Source organism: Xenopus tropicalis, chromosome 6 (genome assembly GCF_000004195.4).
Source record: "Xenopus tropicalis strain Nigerian chromosome 6, UCB_Xtro_10.0, whole genome shotgun sequence".
Taxonomy (NCBI): Eukaryota; Metazoa; Chordata; class Amphibia; order Anura; family Pipidae; genus Xenopus; species Xenopus tropicalis.
In genome coordinates, this window is record NC_030682.2 from 83969993 (window position 1) to 83989896 (window position 19904).

Sequence of the window (19904 nt, forward strand, 5' to 3'; positions counted from 1 at the left end):
CTCCTGCTCACCCAACCATTTGACTTGTATGCCTATACCATAGCCATTACTCAATTCTATATGAGAAGAAACCAAAGAAATGGAGGTAAGAATAGATAATAGTATGTAAAAAGAAGTAATTAAGAGACTAAAGAAAGTTAGTGAGAGAAGGAGAGAGTGGACCTAAGGTCTAAGGGTTTTCTGGTGGGCCCTTGGCACCCCAGTCCAACACTGTTGGCCACTGCTACTCAGTTGTAGCAATCACAAATATATATGTGCCAGAGCCCTAACCTTCAGAGACATCAGTTTTATAATGGTTGAAAATATGAAAGGTGAGGGAGATGCACAACAACAAAACATGGGTTTCAATTTGGTTTGCTGTCAGTAACACACCTTCTAGCACAAAATGCCTATAAATACTAGAAGAGTACCTTCCTTGCCAAGTTCCATTTTTTTCCATGTGTTGGTACTTCTGTTGACCATTTTAAGAAAAAAAAGTGTAATCCAATCAGTTTTCTAACTGAAAATCTTTGGTAATTCATTTGTGCCCTGCAAATCAGTCAGAACATAAAAATTATTGGGCACACTTAAAGATCTTATAAAGAATAATATGTTGCTATACTGGCAGACCTACTTGTCTTTCTTTTGTAGCAATCATCATCTTAATTATACAAAAATGCAAATAATAACTCTAATTTGGCCTTGAATTTAGGTTGTAAGATCCATTGGTTTTTATCCATTACCATTACCAAAAATATGACAACATGAAATAATTAAATTAACTTACAGCTTCAATGTTTCCTTATCTTGGACAAATAATAAACAGAAACAAGCTGGGTGGTCTTTTTTTCATGTAGGGAAACCTGTAGAAACTGTCAGAGATGATTTGCTATCAATGACAGTCCTTGCTGAGCAAAGCACTGTTTGGTGGATATGAATCACTTTCCTGGAATGATAAGTAGGGCCAGCCAAGAGGAGTGTTAATGGCACCCTCACTCCCTGAATAGGACACAAACCAAGAAACTGCAATTGTGTTCTTTGTTTAACTTCATTACGACCCACTGCTTCTAAAGAACAGTGACTGTATACACATTTTATTTTGGACTTCATGCTGCTTTAGTTGAAAGGAAACATAAAGGAACCTATTGCATTAACATACTTCACTGCTTATTATAGCAAGTGAAATAGAAAAAAACTAAGCCTAAATGTTAGGCTAATCATTAGCATATAATTAAAGAGGATTTATCATCCTTGCAGAAAATACAGCTAGTCCTGTTTCTATGGGGAAAAAATCTAGACATTTAGTAGTCTCAAGCTACATCGTCAACATTTGCACATCTCTTAATATGTTTCAGCATAAAAAAAATCCCTGGTGTCTAGATGATATTGAGGACACTTTGGGCTTTGAGTTAGACAGAAACATTATGAAAATGATGCTCTAATATAAATGAAAATGCTTTAGCTTTAGCAGAAGTTGAAATCTTTGCAGTTTGTCGTTATGATGGGGTATACATTTAATCTGCACACCTTTTCATTTTCCATCGGCTTCCTAAGTTGCAGCATATGCCGTTACCTAGCTTCATTTGGTATATACCGTTATACTTTTTTTTTCTTTTCTATCTATCTTTTATCATCTGTAATCTATCTTTATATCTATATATCCTTGTCAACAAAAATCCTTTCATTTAGAAGGAATCGGCCTTTAGATTGCTTTAACAGGCTACACTTAAGAAAAAGCTGTAGAGAGATAATTTCTCTTGATGAGGCTTATAATGTCAAAAAAAAATTTCTTCCAGCTTTTTAGGCCCCTATCACACCTTCACAGCTCATTTAAAAGCAACACTCTCAGCTGTTCTTAACACTAACACTGCAATAAATTAGATTTCCATTTGGAGCTTAGGTGCTGAAATCAATAAATGCCACCATGTGATCACAGTAATTAGTAGCCTCCCATTACATTTTGATTTGTCTGTGTTTTTATGCGTGAATGCAAACATTTCATGCAGTAAATCAACGTTTTGCTGTCGGCAACTTATGTTAGAGCACAAAACACTGATAGATTTTACTTTAAATGTGAGACACAATTTATTTTGAGTGATGCCCTATGGCTCTCAAATGCTCACTTCTCCTTCCAATTCCAGCATGCTTTTATGTCTTCCCATTTTGGTCTGACTATTTTTAATCCACAGTTGGAGATTTCAAACATTTTAAACATTCCTATTAAGATGAAGCCCTATGATAAAAAGCAATTTAATAAGTAATGATGAAGAAAGAGTAGGAGACCTGTTAGCTTAGAGGATTATGACACACTTTAGTAATGCAGACTTCATGTCCATGTTACAATACCATTTCCAGTTTTAATAATCCAATCTGCCTCATGATTTTTACTAGGTTGCCTTAGTGTTAATGGATAAAAAGCTCATATTCTACCAGCATGCCCATGCCTTACACCGTGTTTTTATGCAACCAACACTCGCCTCCGGAAATTTAAAATTAAGTACCTTCTTTTTGGCCACTGGGAGCAACATCCAAAGGGCTGGTGAGCAATATGTTGCTCCTAAACCACTGGTTGGGGATCACTGCACTACCATCCTCCAAAGAAGAGATGTTTCTGTTTAAAGATACACTTTCAAGTCTATGTCCCTGATTCAGCTATCCAAAAAATTCTATGGTCCCTATATCTGTCTCAAAGTCCTATTAAATAATGGCAGCAAAGGTATTCCCTTATAATACAAACTATTTATGAGTAAATGTATGTGTATACTGGTCCTTTAATAGTATTACTTTAATCAATTATTCCATTGCATTTGTTTTTATATTTTAAGCATGTAGTTGAAGTATTGCTTGACCTGCAGCAATGTGTGCCCATAAACATATAATGAACGTGCTAAAATAATTATTTAGCTGTTATAGAAATTTAGTATATTATACAGTTATGCAGAAAGCTTGGGACCTGGGGTTTTCCAGATAAGGGATCTTTCCCTAATTTAGATCACCATACCTTAAGTCTACTAAAAATCATTAAATAAACCCAGGTTCTTAGTAGAGGTCCAGTCAAAGTACTGTTTTATTATTAATGAAAACAAAGAAATAATTTTTAAAAACTGAAATTACTTGATTAAAATGGAGTGCAAATGACCTTCCCATAATTTGAAACTTTCTAGATGGGTTTCTAGAATGGGTTTTTCAGATAATGGAAAAAATGGAGACATACCTGATTTCACAAGAATAGGTCATTTTATTTCAAACAAGGATTTCACAGGAATAAGTTATTTTATTTTAAATCAAATTTGAATCAAAAGGATCTACTGCTTAATCATTTAAGCATGGACTAGTTTCCAACCCCTTCTTCTCCCGATATGCCCACCTAAAGCAGAGGGAGTTCAAGTCCCAAGGTAAGGGAGTGATTGCATTACAGCGTCAGCTTAAGGGTTTGTTAAGAAATAATTTGTCAGATGGTTCCTTTCAGTTTGCAGAATTTGGTATGTGTTAAAAAAAAATCAATTTATCTTATATATATCTTATAATATATATATATATATATATATATATATATATATATATATATATATATATATATACAGTATATATACACATATACATACATTATATAATTAGTTATTTCCTAGTGTTAACAGACCATGCTCAATTTTTATACAATTTATGGACATTATAAACCAGTTTGCACCCTGTAAATTCAATATTGAGTATATCATTTCAAACTTGAAAAAAATATTTACCTTCCTGTGTTTACAAAGTAGTTCATACCCTGGAATGGTATATCCAATCTTACAATTCCTCTAAAATTTCTCATAAATGCCATATTAATATAGCATTACAGAAGGTGGATTTGAGATTTCCATTTTTAAAAAATAAAGTTAAATAAAGTTAAATTCAGCAATTTTTGGCAGCTTAAGTGGGTGGCCAATTTACACTGATCTCAAGGACTCTAGATCTCAAGATTAAAAGTCCTTGGGTGGCCAAAAACACAGAAAATCGAACAGTTTATTTGCATTTCGTCTGCTTTTGCAGCTTTTTTTAAATTCAGTGCGAATTACAGTACCTTGAAAGCAAAGATCCTAAATATGATGAATTACAATTAATTACAACCATTCAGTGAATATCCTCTAATTATAGGCTCTATAGAAAACCATTAATGTATCTACACTTTCTAGATACAGAGCTGAAATATCAATACAGCATTGTGATTTTTGTAATGCTTGACTCTGCATGTTTTAAAAAATCTGAAAACATGCACGTTAGCACTAATATGCATTTTGTCCTCATTAGTCCCTAAAACAACCATTCAAACAATCATAGTTCAGTGATATCAGTGTTTTTTGTGATATCTTTTGTGATACCTTCCATTATTGTAAATGGAAGATGATACTGGAAATTAGCATGAATCTCTGTTATATGTTAAAACATACAGCTCAAATATAAATGTACTTTATGAAATATAATCAAAAGGGAAATACTATTTTTAACATCATAAGGTGAAAATTACAGAACAAAGTAAAATTAAGGCACTGCTTTAATATAGTTCAAGCCAAACTACTCTTTTATATACATACACACAGGGGATATTTTACAATGCACCACTAGGTGTACAAAATACTAAAAAAAAAAAAAAAAAAGGCTGCATTCAGCCATTTCTACACTTTTCACACTGCAGTTATAATTACACACTTTGCTAGCCACAGACCCAGATGTCCCTAAAATTACCAATTACTGATGTAAGATTTTTTACTTTATTTATTTTATGGTGTGGGGGCTGTTGTTAAATAAAATTACATTATGTACTTTTGTGTTGATATCTTGAAAGAAATCAAAATCTTGATATATGTATGTAGGTATATTTTTTTCTAGTTCCACTTGTGCACAAACACTGTACATGAGCACATTACATTACTAGACAGGGGTCATAAAATATATAGGACTAATGCATCCTTACTGTAATACATAAGGATATTATAAATCACAGATTGGTTTCCTTACAATATAAAGGAACAATTCCACAGGCCAAAACTTTTATAGGCCATGGAACTCCAAGGTACTGTAATTTCTAATATACTAATATAATTAACTTTTACATCTTTTATATTAAATCCTATCATATACAAGTTCAGTGATTCTGGTGGCACTAATTCCATCACTTAACTGATGGCATCACTAAGCACTGTTATAAGGATAGAATTTACCAGATTCTTGTGCATTATAAATAAATACAAAATAAAGAAATAATCAAGATTAAGTGCACTGCTAAGTGGAAAGAGCTTCATGCCCCTTGAAGATTACAATCTAAAGGTGCCCACAAAGGAGAAGATCTTTTGCCAATATGTCCACCTAAGGTGGGCGATATTAGGTTAATTTTATTGTTTGGTCCAAGGGCCACACAATAAAATTATGACAAGAGGCATAGGAGCCATCAGACCGAGGACCACATCAATGAGCTGGTGTGGTCCCCAATATGAGGGGAAAATCAAACCTGCCCAATCAAGACCTGGCCAATTTTTGCCCAGATATCAATCGGGGAGGCCCGTCAGGAGGTCCCCCATACACGGGCAGATTAGCTGCTGAATCGATCTAAAGGAATCAAATCAGCAGCTTAAATCTGTCAGTGTATGGTCAACTTAAATGATATAGTGGGCTTAAGTGGGCTGCATACTAAATGGTCTGCATACTTGATTTGCAAGTTAATTGTCCTGTTTCATTTTCATTTAAATTGCAGGCCTGGCCATGTTCTGATGGAGCATGAATACTTATGAACCGCTGCACACTTACTCATTTTCATCGCTGGGATATTAATATTGATTTTTCATATCCCTGCTATTGTATATTTAGCAGTGTGTTAACTGTACCTGCAAGTGAATGGAACAAGTGAATTAACAAGATTTATTAACCTTTAAAGTGCTTGAATTTATAATTGAGCCAGCATTTCTGGAGATGCTTTATATATAATTATCGCTCAATAACTTTACAGTAGAAAGAAAATGAGCAGAGTGAAGCATTCTGCATGCTTTCCTCATACAGACTTGATTGGGAACAGAAAGATCATCTTTGCTTTTGCCTCCTTGGTTATAGTTAATTAGTGGTACGCTTTAACATTGGATGAGGTGCATATCCTATTGATGGACATTTCTTACATTTTCTCAATATAGTTTACAAATCAAGCCAATTCTTCTAAATCTTACTATATTAAATTTAGAATGTTGAATTGAATTTTGAATCACTGCAAATACATATATAATTTACATATTTTGAGGACACATGATCATACCATAAACAACTCTGTCAGCAAGCAAGGTGCTGTACAGAGAAATACATTTCTGGGTACTTTTCTAGTGGTCATTAAACTGTTCTAAGAATAATCAAAATAATAATTATGAAGTGTTCTTTTTCTCCTTTTTCTTAATGGAGGGAAAAAGGCTGGTGTTTTCTTTAGAACAGTGTAACTATATGTTTCAGAGAAATACAAGCACTCTTGCAGTTCTTCTGTCATAGTCTTTAATTGGTAGCTCCTAATAGGACATTCTGCTGTTCCTGTGGATACAGTAACCCTTGTCTGGCATCTCATTTTCCAATCGCTTGGGCAGATACTTGACACTCTTTACCTTTGCTGGTATTAAATTGCAGGGTTGTTGCAAATGCTAACGTTATTGTGCTCATTATCGTACCCAGCATTTGAATGATAGCATACCTGAGAGACGTAAGTAACTCTGAACTTTTTGTTAACAATGTCTGCATGTATATATGTATGTATGTGTGGATATATACTTAGGAGTGTGTGCTGCTACATTTATCTAACTATTGTAGAATTTGCTCAAGCATGCAGATTGTACTGTCTTCTCTTTAGGTATAATTGTACCTAAGAGAATATAGCTGCATGCATTAATGTCATACTAGTTGTAAGAGGGCAGGGTGGGAGTAAGGTTGAAATTGCCATAGAAAAACCAGTCGGAGGTTAGGAATTTTGAAGCAAAAGAAAATCACACATTTCAGGTCTTGCAACTTTTTACCAGTTTAGGATGACCCTCCAGCTGGGTTACAGAAATGAAAGAGATAATATAATTATCAGTATCACTTGCCTAGTGAGACCTGATTCTGTTCAACCTGTGGAGAGAATCTAATTTTTATTTTATACAATTATAATCTTTGCAGTGATTCAGTTTTGTTTAATTTTACTTGTAATTCTGTCATTAGTAATAAATGACATCATGTAGTTATCTATCAGTGCACAGCTGGATGTGGCTTCATTAACTTAGATTACGTGCGGTGGTGCTATGGCAACATAATATATCAAGGATACCATTTCTCTGCTACATAATTTTTTAAAAAAGTTTTTGCAAGTTTATTAATATTGCAGTTTTAGTGATCATCACAGACAATGTTTTCTTTCCCTGGAGGGTTAATCAGACTCAATCTATCCTAAATTGCTTTTGAGTAATACCTTTAGGCTCAGTTTCAGCTGATACAGAGGAAGGTAAATGAAGCTAGAGTGTTACATTTGCCAATTATTTCTCATAAGGATTAGCAAATTCCCCATTTTGCTTCGCTGGTGTTTACATTTTGCATAGTTAAGTACATTCACATTCAATGTTGTGACCAAAGCACCATTTACAATGCTTTTTAATGCGACCAATGGCACACATTAGAGATGCTGTTTCATTTCAATTAGAAACTAAGTGAGTTTAGCTGGTTGGGTGCCTTTGCGTTTTTTAGATAGCTGACATTGATGTTTAATTTTAGTTATAAGACAAAAAAAGGTTAGATTTGCATTAAATAACTTGCTTATTACAGAATCTCCTGACAAGCCATTGTATTAGACATGAGGGCACTTTCACTTACCTAGACGCAGTGTTCAAACTTTGTATTTTTCACACAATGCACAGTTTTTCCCACAATTCTGGCATCACTCTGGACACAAACAGGTGATTCTATTAACACAATTTTGCTGCGAATACTTCACTTATCTCTAATTCACTGAAATGTGTTTGGTGCGCAAGTGTGTATGCTATATTCTTTTGGTTCAGGTTTGCTGCACATATTGAGGCAGGGCTCTGAGGAAACTCTGGAGCTATCACATGGTCAGGAGGTGACTGTAGTTCCAGAGTTCCCCTGTGCAGCAGCAGCACCAATTCGCAACAGAAGGACTGAACAGTACAAGCACAACTATTCCAAAGTGTGAAGAGTTTATGAGTTTAGATGTAAATACCTTTACCTGTGGTACAACAATTCGAAAAACTCACAATTTGTGACTTTTCTGAGGCTTTTTCTTGCATGGATTTAAGTTCAGATATCAGACATTCTTGGAAACGAGTTTATTCAAATTTCAGTAAATAAAAGAAAATGGAATTCTCAACGTCTTTTCAGTATGAATTAAATAATTTAGTGGTGTTGAAGTTATTTGCAAATTGAGTTGCAATTGCAAGCAGCAGTTTTCTCTTTCTGCTCTACTGGTCCTGACTCTTACAATTCTTAGAACTCCTAGAAGTAGAACAAACAGTAGTTTTAAGTGCCAAACACATAGAAGACAATATTATCTCATATACAAATTTTTTAAAATAAAAAAATAAAAATGTAGGCGTTTTAGTAAATGTGCCCCTTTATGTCTTTTATTGTACAGCTCGCTTAATGCCTTTATTCATTTCTGTTGCTTTAAGATAGAAGAATATAAAATGAATTTTCAATAATTCAGTTAAAATGTGGTGTGGGGTTTAAGAAATAAATTGGTAATTTCTTAGGGGTCATACGGTTTTGGATGTCTTTGACTTAAGGCCAGAAGGTCAGGCAAATAAATTTGTTCTGTCTCTGTGTGTAATTGAATTTATGATAAATATATGTATTGTCAGATTACTTTATGACATATTCGATTGTTTTGCATGTTTCTCTTTAGAGTATTGCAAATTGTTTTCTGTTTTCAGAGATTACACAGCTCTGTGCTCAGTAATACTAACAGACTATTTCTCCTGAATATCTTGCAGATATCCTATGAGACTTAAAAATGGAACAGAGGCAAGACTGATGCTGAAGAGCTAACCCACTTTGTGAATTAAAAAGTGGACTGCAAACGTCTATGTTTTCACCTTACGCCTGTCTTACTGCATCATGAGAACTTTTAGATGTTTGATATTTCTAACACTGTTGGCTTGCCAGCTGCAATACAGCGGCACAACCCCTTTGCCTGAAAGGACTAGTCCTAGCGCCCAACCAACGGCTGAGGAACAACAGCTTAAAGAGGATAATGAAATGGAACGGAGCCGTTCTAAAAGGAGCTGGATGTGGAATCAGTTTTTTCTTCTTGAGGAATATACTGGATCTGACTACCAATATGTTGGAAAGGTAAAATAACATTTAAATGCCTGTGCTTATTTAATATATAGTATAAACAGGCCTTATTGGACATTTTGCCCTTTGTTGAATGAAAAACACCATTTAAATCTGCTCACTCTATATTTTCCAGCTGATCTTTATACCATGTTTAATTTATGAATTTAATGAATTTATAATGAATGTCCAGTCTTAATTTCTACAAGGTATAAGAATTGCACAGTAAGGATCCACACTTTCCACTATACCAGATGTTGTTGATACCTGTTGTGATTTTATCAGCTGTGGTCATTTTAATGCATGAGAATGATAGTTGTAGCCGATAAGAGAACAAACATTATCAATGACAGGATTATTTAGGAAGATTAAGTTCCCAAATAAGAAAACAATTAAAAGAAAATGCTAAACAACTTTCAATATACATTAATGATTTTTAAAAACATTACACATGCACACTAAAAAAAAATTCTATGGCCCATGTCAAAACATACAAGAGAGAGAAGACCTCTGTCCCACAGTCTCATTTACTTTTCCCTAAGGCACAGATGCAAGAGCACTTAAGCTGGCCATACATGCATTGATAATATCGTACAAAACCTCATTTCGTACGATATTCGGTGTGTGTATGGCAACTCGGGAGGCGACCAATATCGCAGAAGGCTCTGGATTTCTGCTGACTTGCTGATCGGGCAGGTTAAAAGATTTTGATTGGACGCCATTGAAGGCGCCTGAGCAAAATCTGCCTTCAGGGCTGAATCGACAGAAGGAGGTAGAAATTCTATTGTTTCTACCTCTATATCTGACGATTCAGCCCTGAATGTCAGTGGAGGGTTGGAACGATCTTTTGATCAATAATCGCCTCGTGTGTGGCCAGCTTTAGGAGTGCAAAAGCACATCCCATCTAACAAGCACTTGCCACTTGAAAACTGCGCTCTGCTACTAATGCTGGATTGTAAACCATGCCACTCCCTTCCTAACCCACACAAATATAGCACTATCACAGGCACTGCTATATTCTTTGAGGGAGATGCAGCAATTCTGCAAGGCAGATAGGTATAATGACTTCATAAATGACCTCTTAAGTTGTAAGCTCTGCATTAAAAAAGACTCACAATACTCCCAGTGCTTTGCATGTTCATAGATTAACAGACCAGTGAAGCAGGGGTATAACAGAAGTGTGCAATGAATTATGGAAACTGCAGTCTTGGGTAGTGGAGAGCTCTCTATTGTTGTTTCAATAGAACCTATCAACAGAACATGCAGATACTGCTTACAATTACATTTACAAGTTACTTTAATATTGGTGACCTTTTTAAAGTCATGTATATTGGAAAACTGTTTAGATATTCAATGTTATTTCATTATTCCTTCCCTCAAGAAGGCCTACTTTATTGCAGCAGAACAGCAGAATGGTTGGTAAGAATTTGCACAGTGTAATTGGGATGAGCAAGAAAATAACCATATAATCAGGCATAGAGAAGTTTGGCCTGATCTGTCTCTGCTATCCAGTAATGCAATAATGTAACTACAAGTGCTGGAGCCTGGGTGCTGTTTTTACGGCAGAATCACCTCCCTGAAGGGGTGCAGGCCCGGGTGCAGTCACACTCCCCTCTCACCCAGTAGTTTTGCCCAGGCCCAGACTGGCAATCTGTGGATTCTACCAAATGCCAGAAGGGCTGCTGTAAGATGCCCTAGACAGTCATTATTTATTTGGCTGATGGGGGACTGTTTGGGCCACTGTGTACCTAAAATGCCTGGGCCTAAGTCCAGACCAGACCAGGCCAGACCTGGTTTTCTTCCTGCCGTGATGTATCACTGTTTGTATCCACTCCAGTGCAATGAGCTCTCACACAGCTAGCAAATGGGGCATAATGCAACAAACAGAACACACAGGTAAACAGAGCTCCCATTAGTCCTAAATCTGTCTTTTTGGAAGCTGTCACACTGGTAGCTGTAATACTTCTATGTATAAAATGTTTCCCATGGGCTTAAGTGAACTGGCATCTAGCAGGTAAAATTGTTAATTTTAAACAACAAATCTCTCATAACACAGGGAAAAAGTGTCTTTATCAGGAAAAAGAAAATGTTCTCTGGCTTCCTAATGTGTGTCAGTCTGACACTCGGTGGTTTTCTCATGACTCATGCTATAAACATCAACCTAGTGATAAAGGTCTGTTGCTGGGAAGAGCTTGGCAATGAGAAATGCACCAAGAAAAGTGTATTCTTTGCTTTTTTAGTACAGGTAAGGGAACTTTTGTAATATAGATCTCTATACCTTGAGGCCGGGGTCCTTAATCTTTTTCACCCATGGGCCACATTCAAATGTAGAAAGATTAGGGTGGCAACACAAGTATGAAAAATTTAGCTGCGGGTACCAAATAAAGGCTGTGTTTGGCATTACAGTAGCCCCTATGTGGACTGGCAGCCTACAGGAGATTTTTTTGGCAGTGCACCTGGTTTTTACGCAACCAAAACATACCTCCAAGCCAGGAATTCAAAAATAAGCACCTTTCTTGAGGCCACTGGGAGCAACATCCAAGGGTTTGGTGAGCAACATGTTGCTGGGGAACTACTGGTTGGGGATCATTGCCTTAAGGAAATAATGTTTACAGTTTTGAATTATTTGATTAAAATTGAGTCTATGTGAGATGTTATTCCCGTAATTTAGAGATCTCTAGAGATTCATGCAGCGTCTGCAGGAAATGTTGCATAATCACAGCTGAAGTTTTGCTACTAGTAAATGAGCTTTATAGTCTGTTATATGAATGCCAGAAGTACAAAAAATATGCAAGTCAACCTTTTTTTAATATAGATTCTATAAGAAAAAATTCCAAGAAAGAAAAAAAAAACCCAGAAATAAAAGTCCGCACATTTACATTTACCTTACATATGCTCAAGCCTCATTTATTCCAGTCAGAACTGATGCTTCTGTGTTATTAATGAAGCCTTTTGCAGAAAAGCTCAACAGCAACTGAACTGACCTTTTAACTGTAAATTTTAATGATGTCCAATCATTTGTGTCTGTTAGAGAAAACAATCCCAGTTCTGCCAGATAATAAACTATGTATCAATGAGCAGTCTGTAGTTTATTATAAACTTTTGCAGATTTGCTTCCCCTAAATTTAATCCCTGAAGAAGCACGTCAGCTTTTTTTCTCCTTTTTATTTGTACCTCTAGAAGTAGGCATATATGATTTTGTAGGAATAGAGATGTAATGCATACAAGCATGGTAGTCTATGGATGAGAAATGTGTGTTCACGTGTTTTTTGACTTACCATACTTTACATGCCATTCTTCTCCTGCTCTTATATATATTGATCCCTTACAACAATAATATGTGGTGTTTCTTTTCCCCTTCTCTCGTGGTTTAAAAGTTAATTTGACCTTTCCAGAGGGTCCCTTTCCCCTGCATGCTTTTCACAATTATTGTCAACTGAGTTGTTGTGCTGGGAACTTTTTATTTATTTTTTTCCTCTGCTTTCCCTAAATAAGGTCTTATATAATATGGACAGGCAGTCTGGACAGTTTCAGCCTTATTAGTCAACAACTGGTATATGTGTGGGCACCATAGGAGGCAGTTTGGACAGATAATCCACTCTTGCCAATAGATGATGCACAAAATAAACTTCTATTTGGCATTGTGCTAACTTACATCTGGCCAACACATTAGCATCAGGAGGTGAGGTATGTTGAGAAAGGGGGCGGGATGCCCCTGAATCCTTTATCCTCACGCTCCAGTGAAGCAATGCCTTTATTTAATTTATATTCCTTAATACCATTTAGATCACCCACTGTGATTTAAGCATGCTACAACATATTATTTCATAGTTTCACAAAAATAATTCAGGAGTTTGCTTCATGGTGCTTTAAATGTATTCTGACATATTCAAATTTGTGTCTAGTATTTCTAAAGATATATTAAATGGGGCATGCAGGATTACAGGATTATGCCTCTTCTGAGGTGGTTTATACATTCCTAAAAATAATGGTATAATATCATTGAAGCATTTTTCTCTCCTTTATGTGCAGTATAGGCAAAGCATTTGCTGAAATGACAATATGACATCATTTCCTGTGTAGGCAAAGTATAGAGAAAAGTGGCGATTTTTTCATAAACAAATTGCCATATTGCGCACAGAAAGATTTGTGAAATTCAGTTGCCCTCTTGATATATAGCTTCTCAACATTAAATATTGGAAAGCTTATTTTTATTATATTATTATTATTATTATTATTATTTAAGTGTATCGCTAGGTCCAAAAGTGTCCCATCAAAATGTTTTGCATGTTTGTTTGTGCTTACTATAACTATAGTTATACTGGTGCTGCAACAACTTGAGGGTTGAGCTTACTTTGCTGCAGAAGAAGGCACAAGGGAGTGTTGACCAGGCAGTAAGTGTAGACTCCCTTTTTTCATGCCTATAGGGGTCTATAGGAGCTTAGATATACATCAACAGGATCACAACCAAGCAGTAAATGCTACAGTATATAAGGGTACACACATGTCCCATCAGCATGCCTTGCCTTCCCTTGCAGATGGGATCTGCAATCATCTGTACCTAGTTGGCTAACAAGTAAAAATCTTTGAACCTTTATCTAACTGCGCACCCAACTAATAATAATAATTACGCTGGATTTTTGGGAAGAAATGTTGCATTGTGATAACAATTATGGCAAGTCTAAACATTTTGCAGTGCCGTAAAAGTCATAGAGACATAACAGGGATAACTTGACACATGTGACTCTAAGGATTTCTAGAACTTAATTACACTAGACTTATTATAGATTGTAATGCCCCAAATGTAATTTTAACTGTTGACTTTTAATTATTTGTTACACTTTTCTAATTGTTTTTACTGCTGTGCACTAACCTATAGGGAATATACAAGTGTTTATGATACAATATTTATAGAAACAGTATTTATAGTTAATTTTTGTTCAAGTGACGTTGATATAATTTTTAATGTATGCACCAAATAAAATAAACCTGTTGGGAGCTGGTAGCATCTGCTTGGGTTCAATCAAACCATATGGAAACAGTTCACTAATGACTTCTTTATCTCTTGATGAAAAATGCACACAACACTCTCCCCCCAAAAATAAAAAGAGGTACATAAAGGAAATTTATCACTTTCCATTACATTTTATGGCCCTCTCAATGAATAATACATTTACAGCTGAACAAAGAATGCTTATTTTACAATTATAAATATTTAGAGGAGGTCTGTTAGCATCTGCAGTGCTGAACTTGAATGGGTATAAAATGGCGGGCCATAAAAATAATGCAGCAAACTTTTATCCAGTTGTGACATTTAGAACTGTAGACTTTTTCTGCTAAACTCAGATTTTGAAATAACCTCACCCTTGAACCTAAATGGCCCCTTTCAACTACTGTAAATGTAGAAGACGAATTTAAAAGATTTCTGTGTTTAATGGACAAAAAGATCTCAGTATCAGATGACATAGCATAAATATAACATTAGCTTAAGGCCGTATACAGTTCAAGACCATTGCTTTTTTTTTTTTTGCAAGTAAGATGGAAATGATCTTTGTGCAGTCATAGGAGGATAAAATGTCTCAATGTCATATGTGCGCATATAGTATAAGTTCTCATAGCCACTCTGATAAAAAGGAGATAATACAGTTTAAAGCACAAATGAAATACTGAAATGAAATAAATTTGTCATGGGGAAGGTACATTTTGAAAAAAAAAAAAAAGAATGAAATGCAAGGCTATACAGGTATGGGATCCATTATCCAGAATGCTTGGGACCTGGGGTTTTTCGACAAGGGGTCTTAATTCAGATCTCCTACCTTAAGTCTACTAAAAACAATAATTAAAGCCAATAGGATTGTTTTGCCTCCAATAAGCATTAACTATATCTTAGTTGGGATCAAGTAAAAGGGACTGTTTTATTATTACAGAAAAAAAGGAAATCATTTATAAAAATGTAAATTATTTGATTAAAATGGAGTCTATGGAAGATGGCCTTTCCATAATTCAGAACTTTCTGGATAATGGGTTTCCAGATAAGGGGTCCGATACTTGTCATGAATAATAATCATCATTAATGTATATAGTCCCAGGACTCGTAGGACTCTACCCCAGTGATTAACAATAATTTATAACAAACCATGGTCTTACAGTAATATAATAAACAAGGGTCACAGAAAAAAAAAAAAGAAAAGCTGCCCCCCCATCCCATTGTTTCTTAGTCCTCGGTGGCTGGCTATTGGGTGCTTTGAATGTTCCAGGGCTTGATAGGGGAATGGTTAAACAAGTTGCACAATCCTACCTTTAGTTGGCTCCAGATGGTGGGAGGATCAGCAGCTTGCAACTTCCCACCCTCCCTCCTAAGAGTGGGCAGAGAGTACCTTACTCCATGCCCCAGTGGGAAGTTAAAGGGAGGCACTTGACAAGGAGAGTGAGTAGCCCGGTAGGCCTGGTGTCCTGATCGGAAGACAGTTAGCCTCAGTTTAGGTCTAGGGAAAAAGGAGGCAGACACCAGGTGATACATCTGGGCTTTGGGTCAGTTCCTGGAGCCGAGTAAGGATTGTTGGTTACTGTAAATGTTTGTTATGCAAATGGCTTTGTTACAATTTACTAATGTTACACATGTTAACTGATGGTAAGTTTTTATGGTTAATAAATAATAAATGCAGCCTTCTCTTTCCAGCCATGGTGTCCAAGTGAGGAGTGTGTGGTAAAGTGGGGGAAGGGAAGGGTTGCAGGCTCGACACTGCACCTGTCATGGGTTGTGGTGGGGAATTCCAAAACAAGATAGAATTTCAAGTGACATTACACCTATGATTAGAGAGTGCAAGAGAGACAAAGGTCAGAAGCAAAGCATAGGAAACATAAGGGAGTGTATTTTGAGATAAGAGCTTAGATATAGAGAGGGGCTTCATTCTTAAATCCCTTAAATGTGAATGTTGCATTTTTTATTTAATTTGAGAGGAAATTGGGAGCCAGTAAATTGATTTGCATAATCTAGCAGTAGCATTTGGTTGTGAAAGGTGGTAGTTTGGATTGCCTTTATAAAGTATGTTGCAATAATCAAGGTGGGACTGAATAAGTGTTTGGTTGTTTCTAAGGTTAGGGCTAGTGATGAGCGAATCTGTCCCATTTCACTTGCAAAAACTTGCAAAACTTGCAAAGCTTCAGCCACATAAACAAGATTTTGGCTTAATACAAAGCTTGCCTTAATAACAGTGCCCAGAATGTCACCTGCCTAGTTGATGCGGTTGTGAATTCCAAGACTGAAGGAAAAAAAGATTTATATAATTTATATAACATAAGTGAAGTTGATTTGACAAACACAATAGAAAATAATTATTTCTTAGGGCGACAGGTCCCCAAAAATGAGAGAGACAAAGGTGATTGCTGATTTGCCCTATTGCATCCATGAATGTAAATACATTGTTATTATATAAAGAGTTATTTGGGTTCACCCTTTAAGAAAGAAGTGTTAAATGCATTCTTGTGGGAAAGGCTTTTATTGTATAGAAGTAAATTAGTCTGAATTCCTCTGATTCCATATGGATCTTTAATTTGCTTTTTAACTTCTGTTTTTGCAATTGGTGGATCAAATTTAACTTCATTGGTTTCATTATTTCATGAATCTGTATTTATTATGCATCTGTTTATATCTTAATAACAGCTCTTTTTCACTTTCTTCTTTGATTGTTTGGCAACTTCCATGTGTTAATTAAAATGAAACCTACATTTTGCAATAAGGAGAGATGTGAAATGTATTCTTAGTTCAGTTTTGATGTTGCATGTTGTCATCTGAATTGTACCTTAATGAATGCAGAGTGATTGTGTATTGTACACTGGAATGTAGCATTTATATTTACTGGAGATAAAGCAGCTCTATTATCAATCCAGGCAAGCTAGTAACATTAACTTAGCCACAAATGGTATGGGGCCATTATGGAATTTACAGTCTTTTGCATTTGTAGTCTGACAGACTTATACAGGTTTTCACACAATGCAACGGACTGGTTTGTGCTAATATTCTTGAACATGAACATGCTAAAAAATGAACTAAAAAATATTCAGTTAAATCATAAATTATTATTTATTAGTTAAAAAATATATTTGTTTCTTTTTAATACATGTTTAACATATTAGTTTTTAGAAAATGCAATGATAAATTTTAAAGGAGATTTGTCATCTAACTATGCCTCTGTGGGAACAGAAGTAGCAATTTAGCCGCTGCAGTGATGCGCTGCAGCGGCAGGGAGGAAATCAAATCTTACTCTGCTTTAAGGACATCAAATATTAGATACTTAAAGTGTGCTGATCACTGTAATTCTGGAATCATTTGAAAGAAAAAATATGTATCCAGTGGGAGTTCCATGCTGGCCATGTACTTTTTCTCAGGGAAAATCCATTCACAGAAAAGGATTGTTCTTTATTTGTTTTAATGAAGTACTTAATGAAATGAAACATAAAATACAGCCATTCCTGCCATTACACTAGAGACCATCTTCTCATCCAGTTGAGAGAGAAAGAGATGAAAAAATACATGATTGATCAAATCTTGTATAGTAATAGACTACAGATTAGTGGAAGAACAGGACTACAGTTACCGTATTTTTCGGACCATAAGACGCACTTTTTTTCCTCCAGAAGTGGGGGGAAAAAGTCCCTGCGTCTTATGGTCCGAATATAGCCTACAGATATACTTTAAAAAAATGTTTTTACTTGCCCGTGTGGTCTCCGTGCAGGGCCCTCCTCTATTTACCGGCGCTTAGCTCTGGCGCTGTGCGCATGCACAATGACGCGCATGCCCATACGCATGCGCGTCATTGTGCATGCGCACAGCGCCAGAGCTAAGCGCCGGTAAATAGAGGAGGGCCCTGCACGGAGACCACACGGGCAACTAAAAAACCTTTTCTTAAAGTATATCTGTAGGCTATATGCTGGTACAGATGGGGGCAATATGTTGGGTGCTGCTGGTACAGGTGGGGGGCAATATGTTGGGTGCTGCTGGTACAGGTTGGGTTTTAATGCACATAAAATATTTTAGGACACTATTTGTTTCAGAATCTTTTTTTCTTCATTTCCCTTCTCTAAAAACTGGTGCGTCTTATGGTCCGGTGCATCTTATGGTCCGAAAAATACGGTACTACACAAGATGAGAAGTTTTTTTGAGGCAAAAATGTTAAAAGAAGCTCTATAATTTTGTTGTAAATGGATATGCCTACCTAAAAGAAATAACATAAGTGTAATTATTTTATCAGTCTCATTACCAAAAAGAGCATGTCTGGGTAGTTGTAAAAACAAAATAAATCCTTTGCTTTGCCCCCTACTTGATTGGGTAACAGAATCCTGTTTCTGTCTGCAGAAAATACATTTTGCCTTACAATATCATGTTGTATCATTATGTGGAACTTATGAGGAAGTCAAAGCACATGTCCTCACAAAGTAAGTCCTCACAAAAAATTGGAGGACATACACAAAACAAACTAAATACAAGTAGTCACAGAGCAAAACTGAACCAAAGTCCCAAGAGCTGTCAATGGATGCAGAAACTACAACTATGTTTGTGCTGTGGATTCCAGAGTGGAATATTTTGGCACTCCGGGGAGATTGGCACTTTTTTTATTCAATTTAGACACTAATTGGTTATCAATTTCTAACTTTTACATTTAATTAGGACATGAATTTTGAATGAACATCAAAATCCCCTTTACAAAGGACTTTGTTTGAAACTCTAAAGGTTGTTTTCATCACATTAATGTACAGTATTTGACTAGTAAGTGTGTGCGCTGTTTTTGGAAAAACTAGTTAAGTTTACCAAGGTGCAGTAACACACAGCAAGCAATCAGCAGGTAGAATTTGCTAGTCACCTGTTTAAAAGCAAACGCTTTAATGATTGCTATGGCTTATTGCTACTGGGCAAACCTTGCGCCTTTTATTACATATGGGGGTACATTTGCCCAGAAGCCGTAACCCATAGAAACTAATCAGCAGAAAGCATTTACTGGGCACCTGTTTAAAAGCAAACATCTTATTGGTTACTGCTCCTGGGCAAACTTAGTGCATTTTATTATTTATGAGGGTTAGTGTGGTATCTATTACTATGTATTACTAACATACAGTATATGAAGATAATGGATTTGATCCATGTGCTATATATTATATATTTCTACTCGTCCACTATTAAAACTTAAGGTTGTATTTAGGTAAACTTGAGTGCACATTATCGAAATATTAACTACTTGTTCAATTAATATTAATGATAACCTGATTCACCACAATTTTTACATATTTAAACATGTAACATAATAGAACTTTGGAAATGAAAATACCAATTTATCATTTTCTATTAATAAATGATAAAATGCAGCATCTCCCGCATCTAGAATGACTCAATTGATTACTCATTATTTCTGATGCTTTTACAGACTATGAAGCTTGACTTTCTAGATGGCATCATCAAATCTTTCCTGACTATTGAGACAGAAAGTCAAAGATAAATTTAGAAAGTCTGGCAGCAAATTCATCTCTGTAGCATGTCTGAGACTAAATTTTTGATCTCATTTCAGAAATATGTATACATTTAGACACTTAATAAATGAATGTAA

The 19904-nt window shown here is 35.7% G+C and overlaps 1 protein-coding gene across 2 annotated transcripts in view; it reads left to right on the forward strand.

The window, feature by feature from the left end:
• cdh6 (cadherin 6) overlaps nt 1–19904 on the forward strand; it is a 130142-nt gene that overhangs the window by 53194 nt on the left and 57044 nt on the right. For both annotated transcript variants that reach the window (XM_002935581.4, XM_004915314.3), the window contains one exon: nt 8964–9321. In XM_002935581.4, the coding sequence (XP_002935627.1) occupies nt 9088–9321 (234 nt within the window). In that variant the 5' untranslated portion in view covers nt 8964–9087. The remainder of the gene's footprint in view (nt 1–8963; nt 9322–19904) is intronic.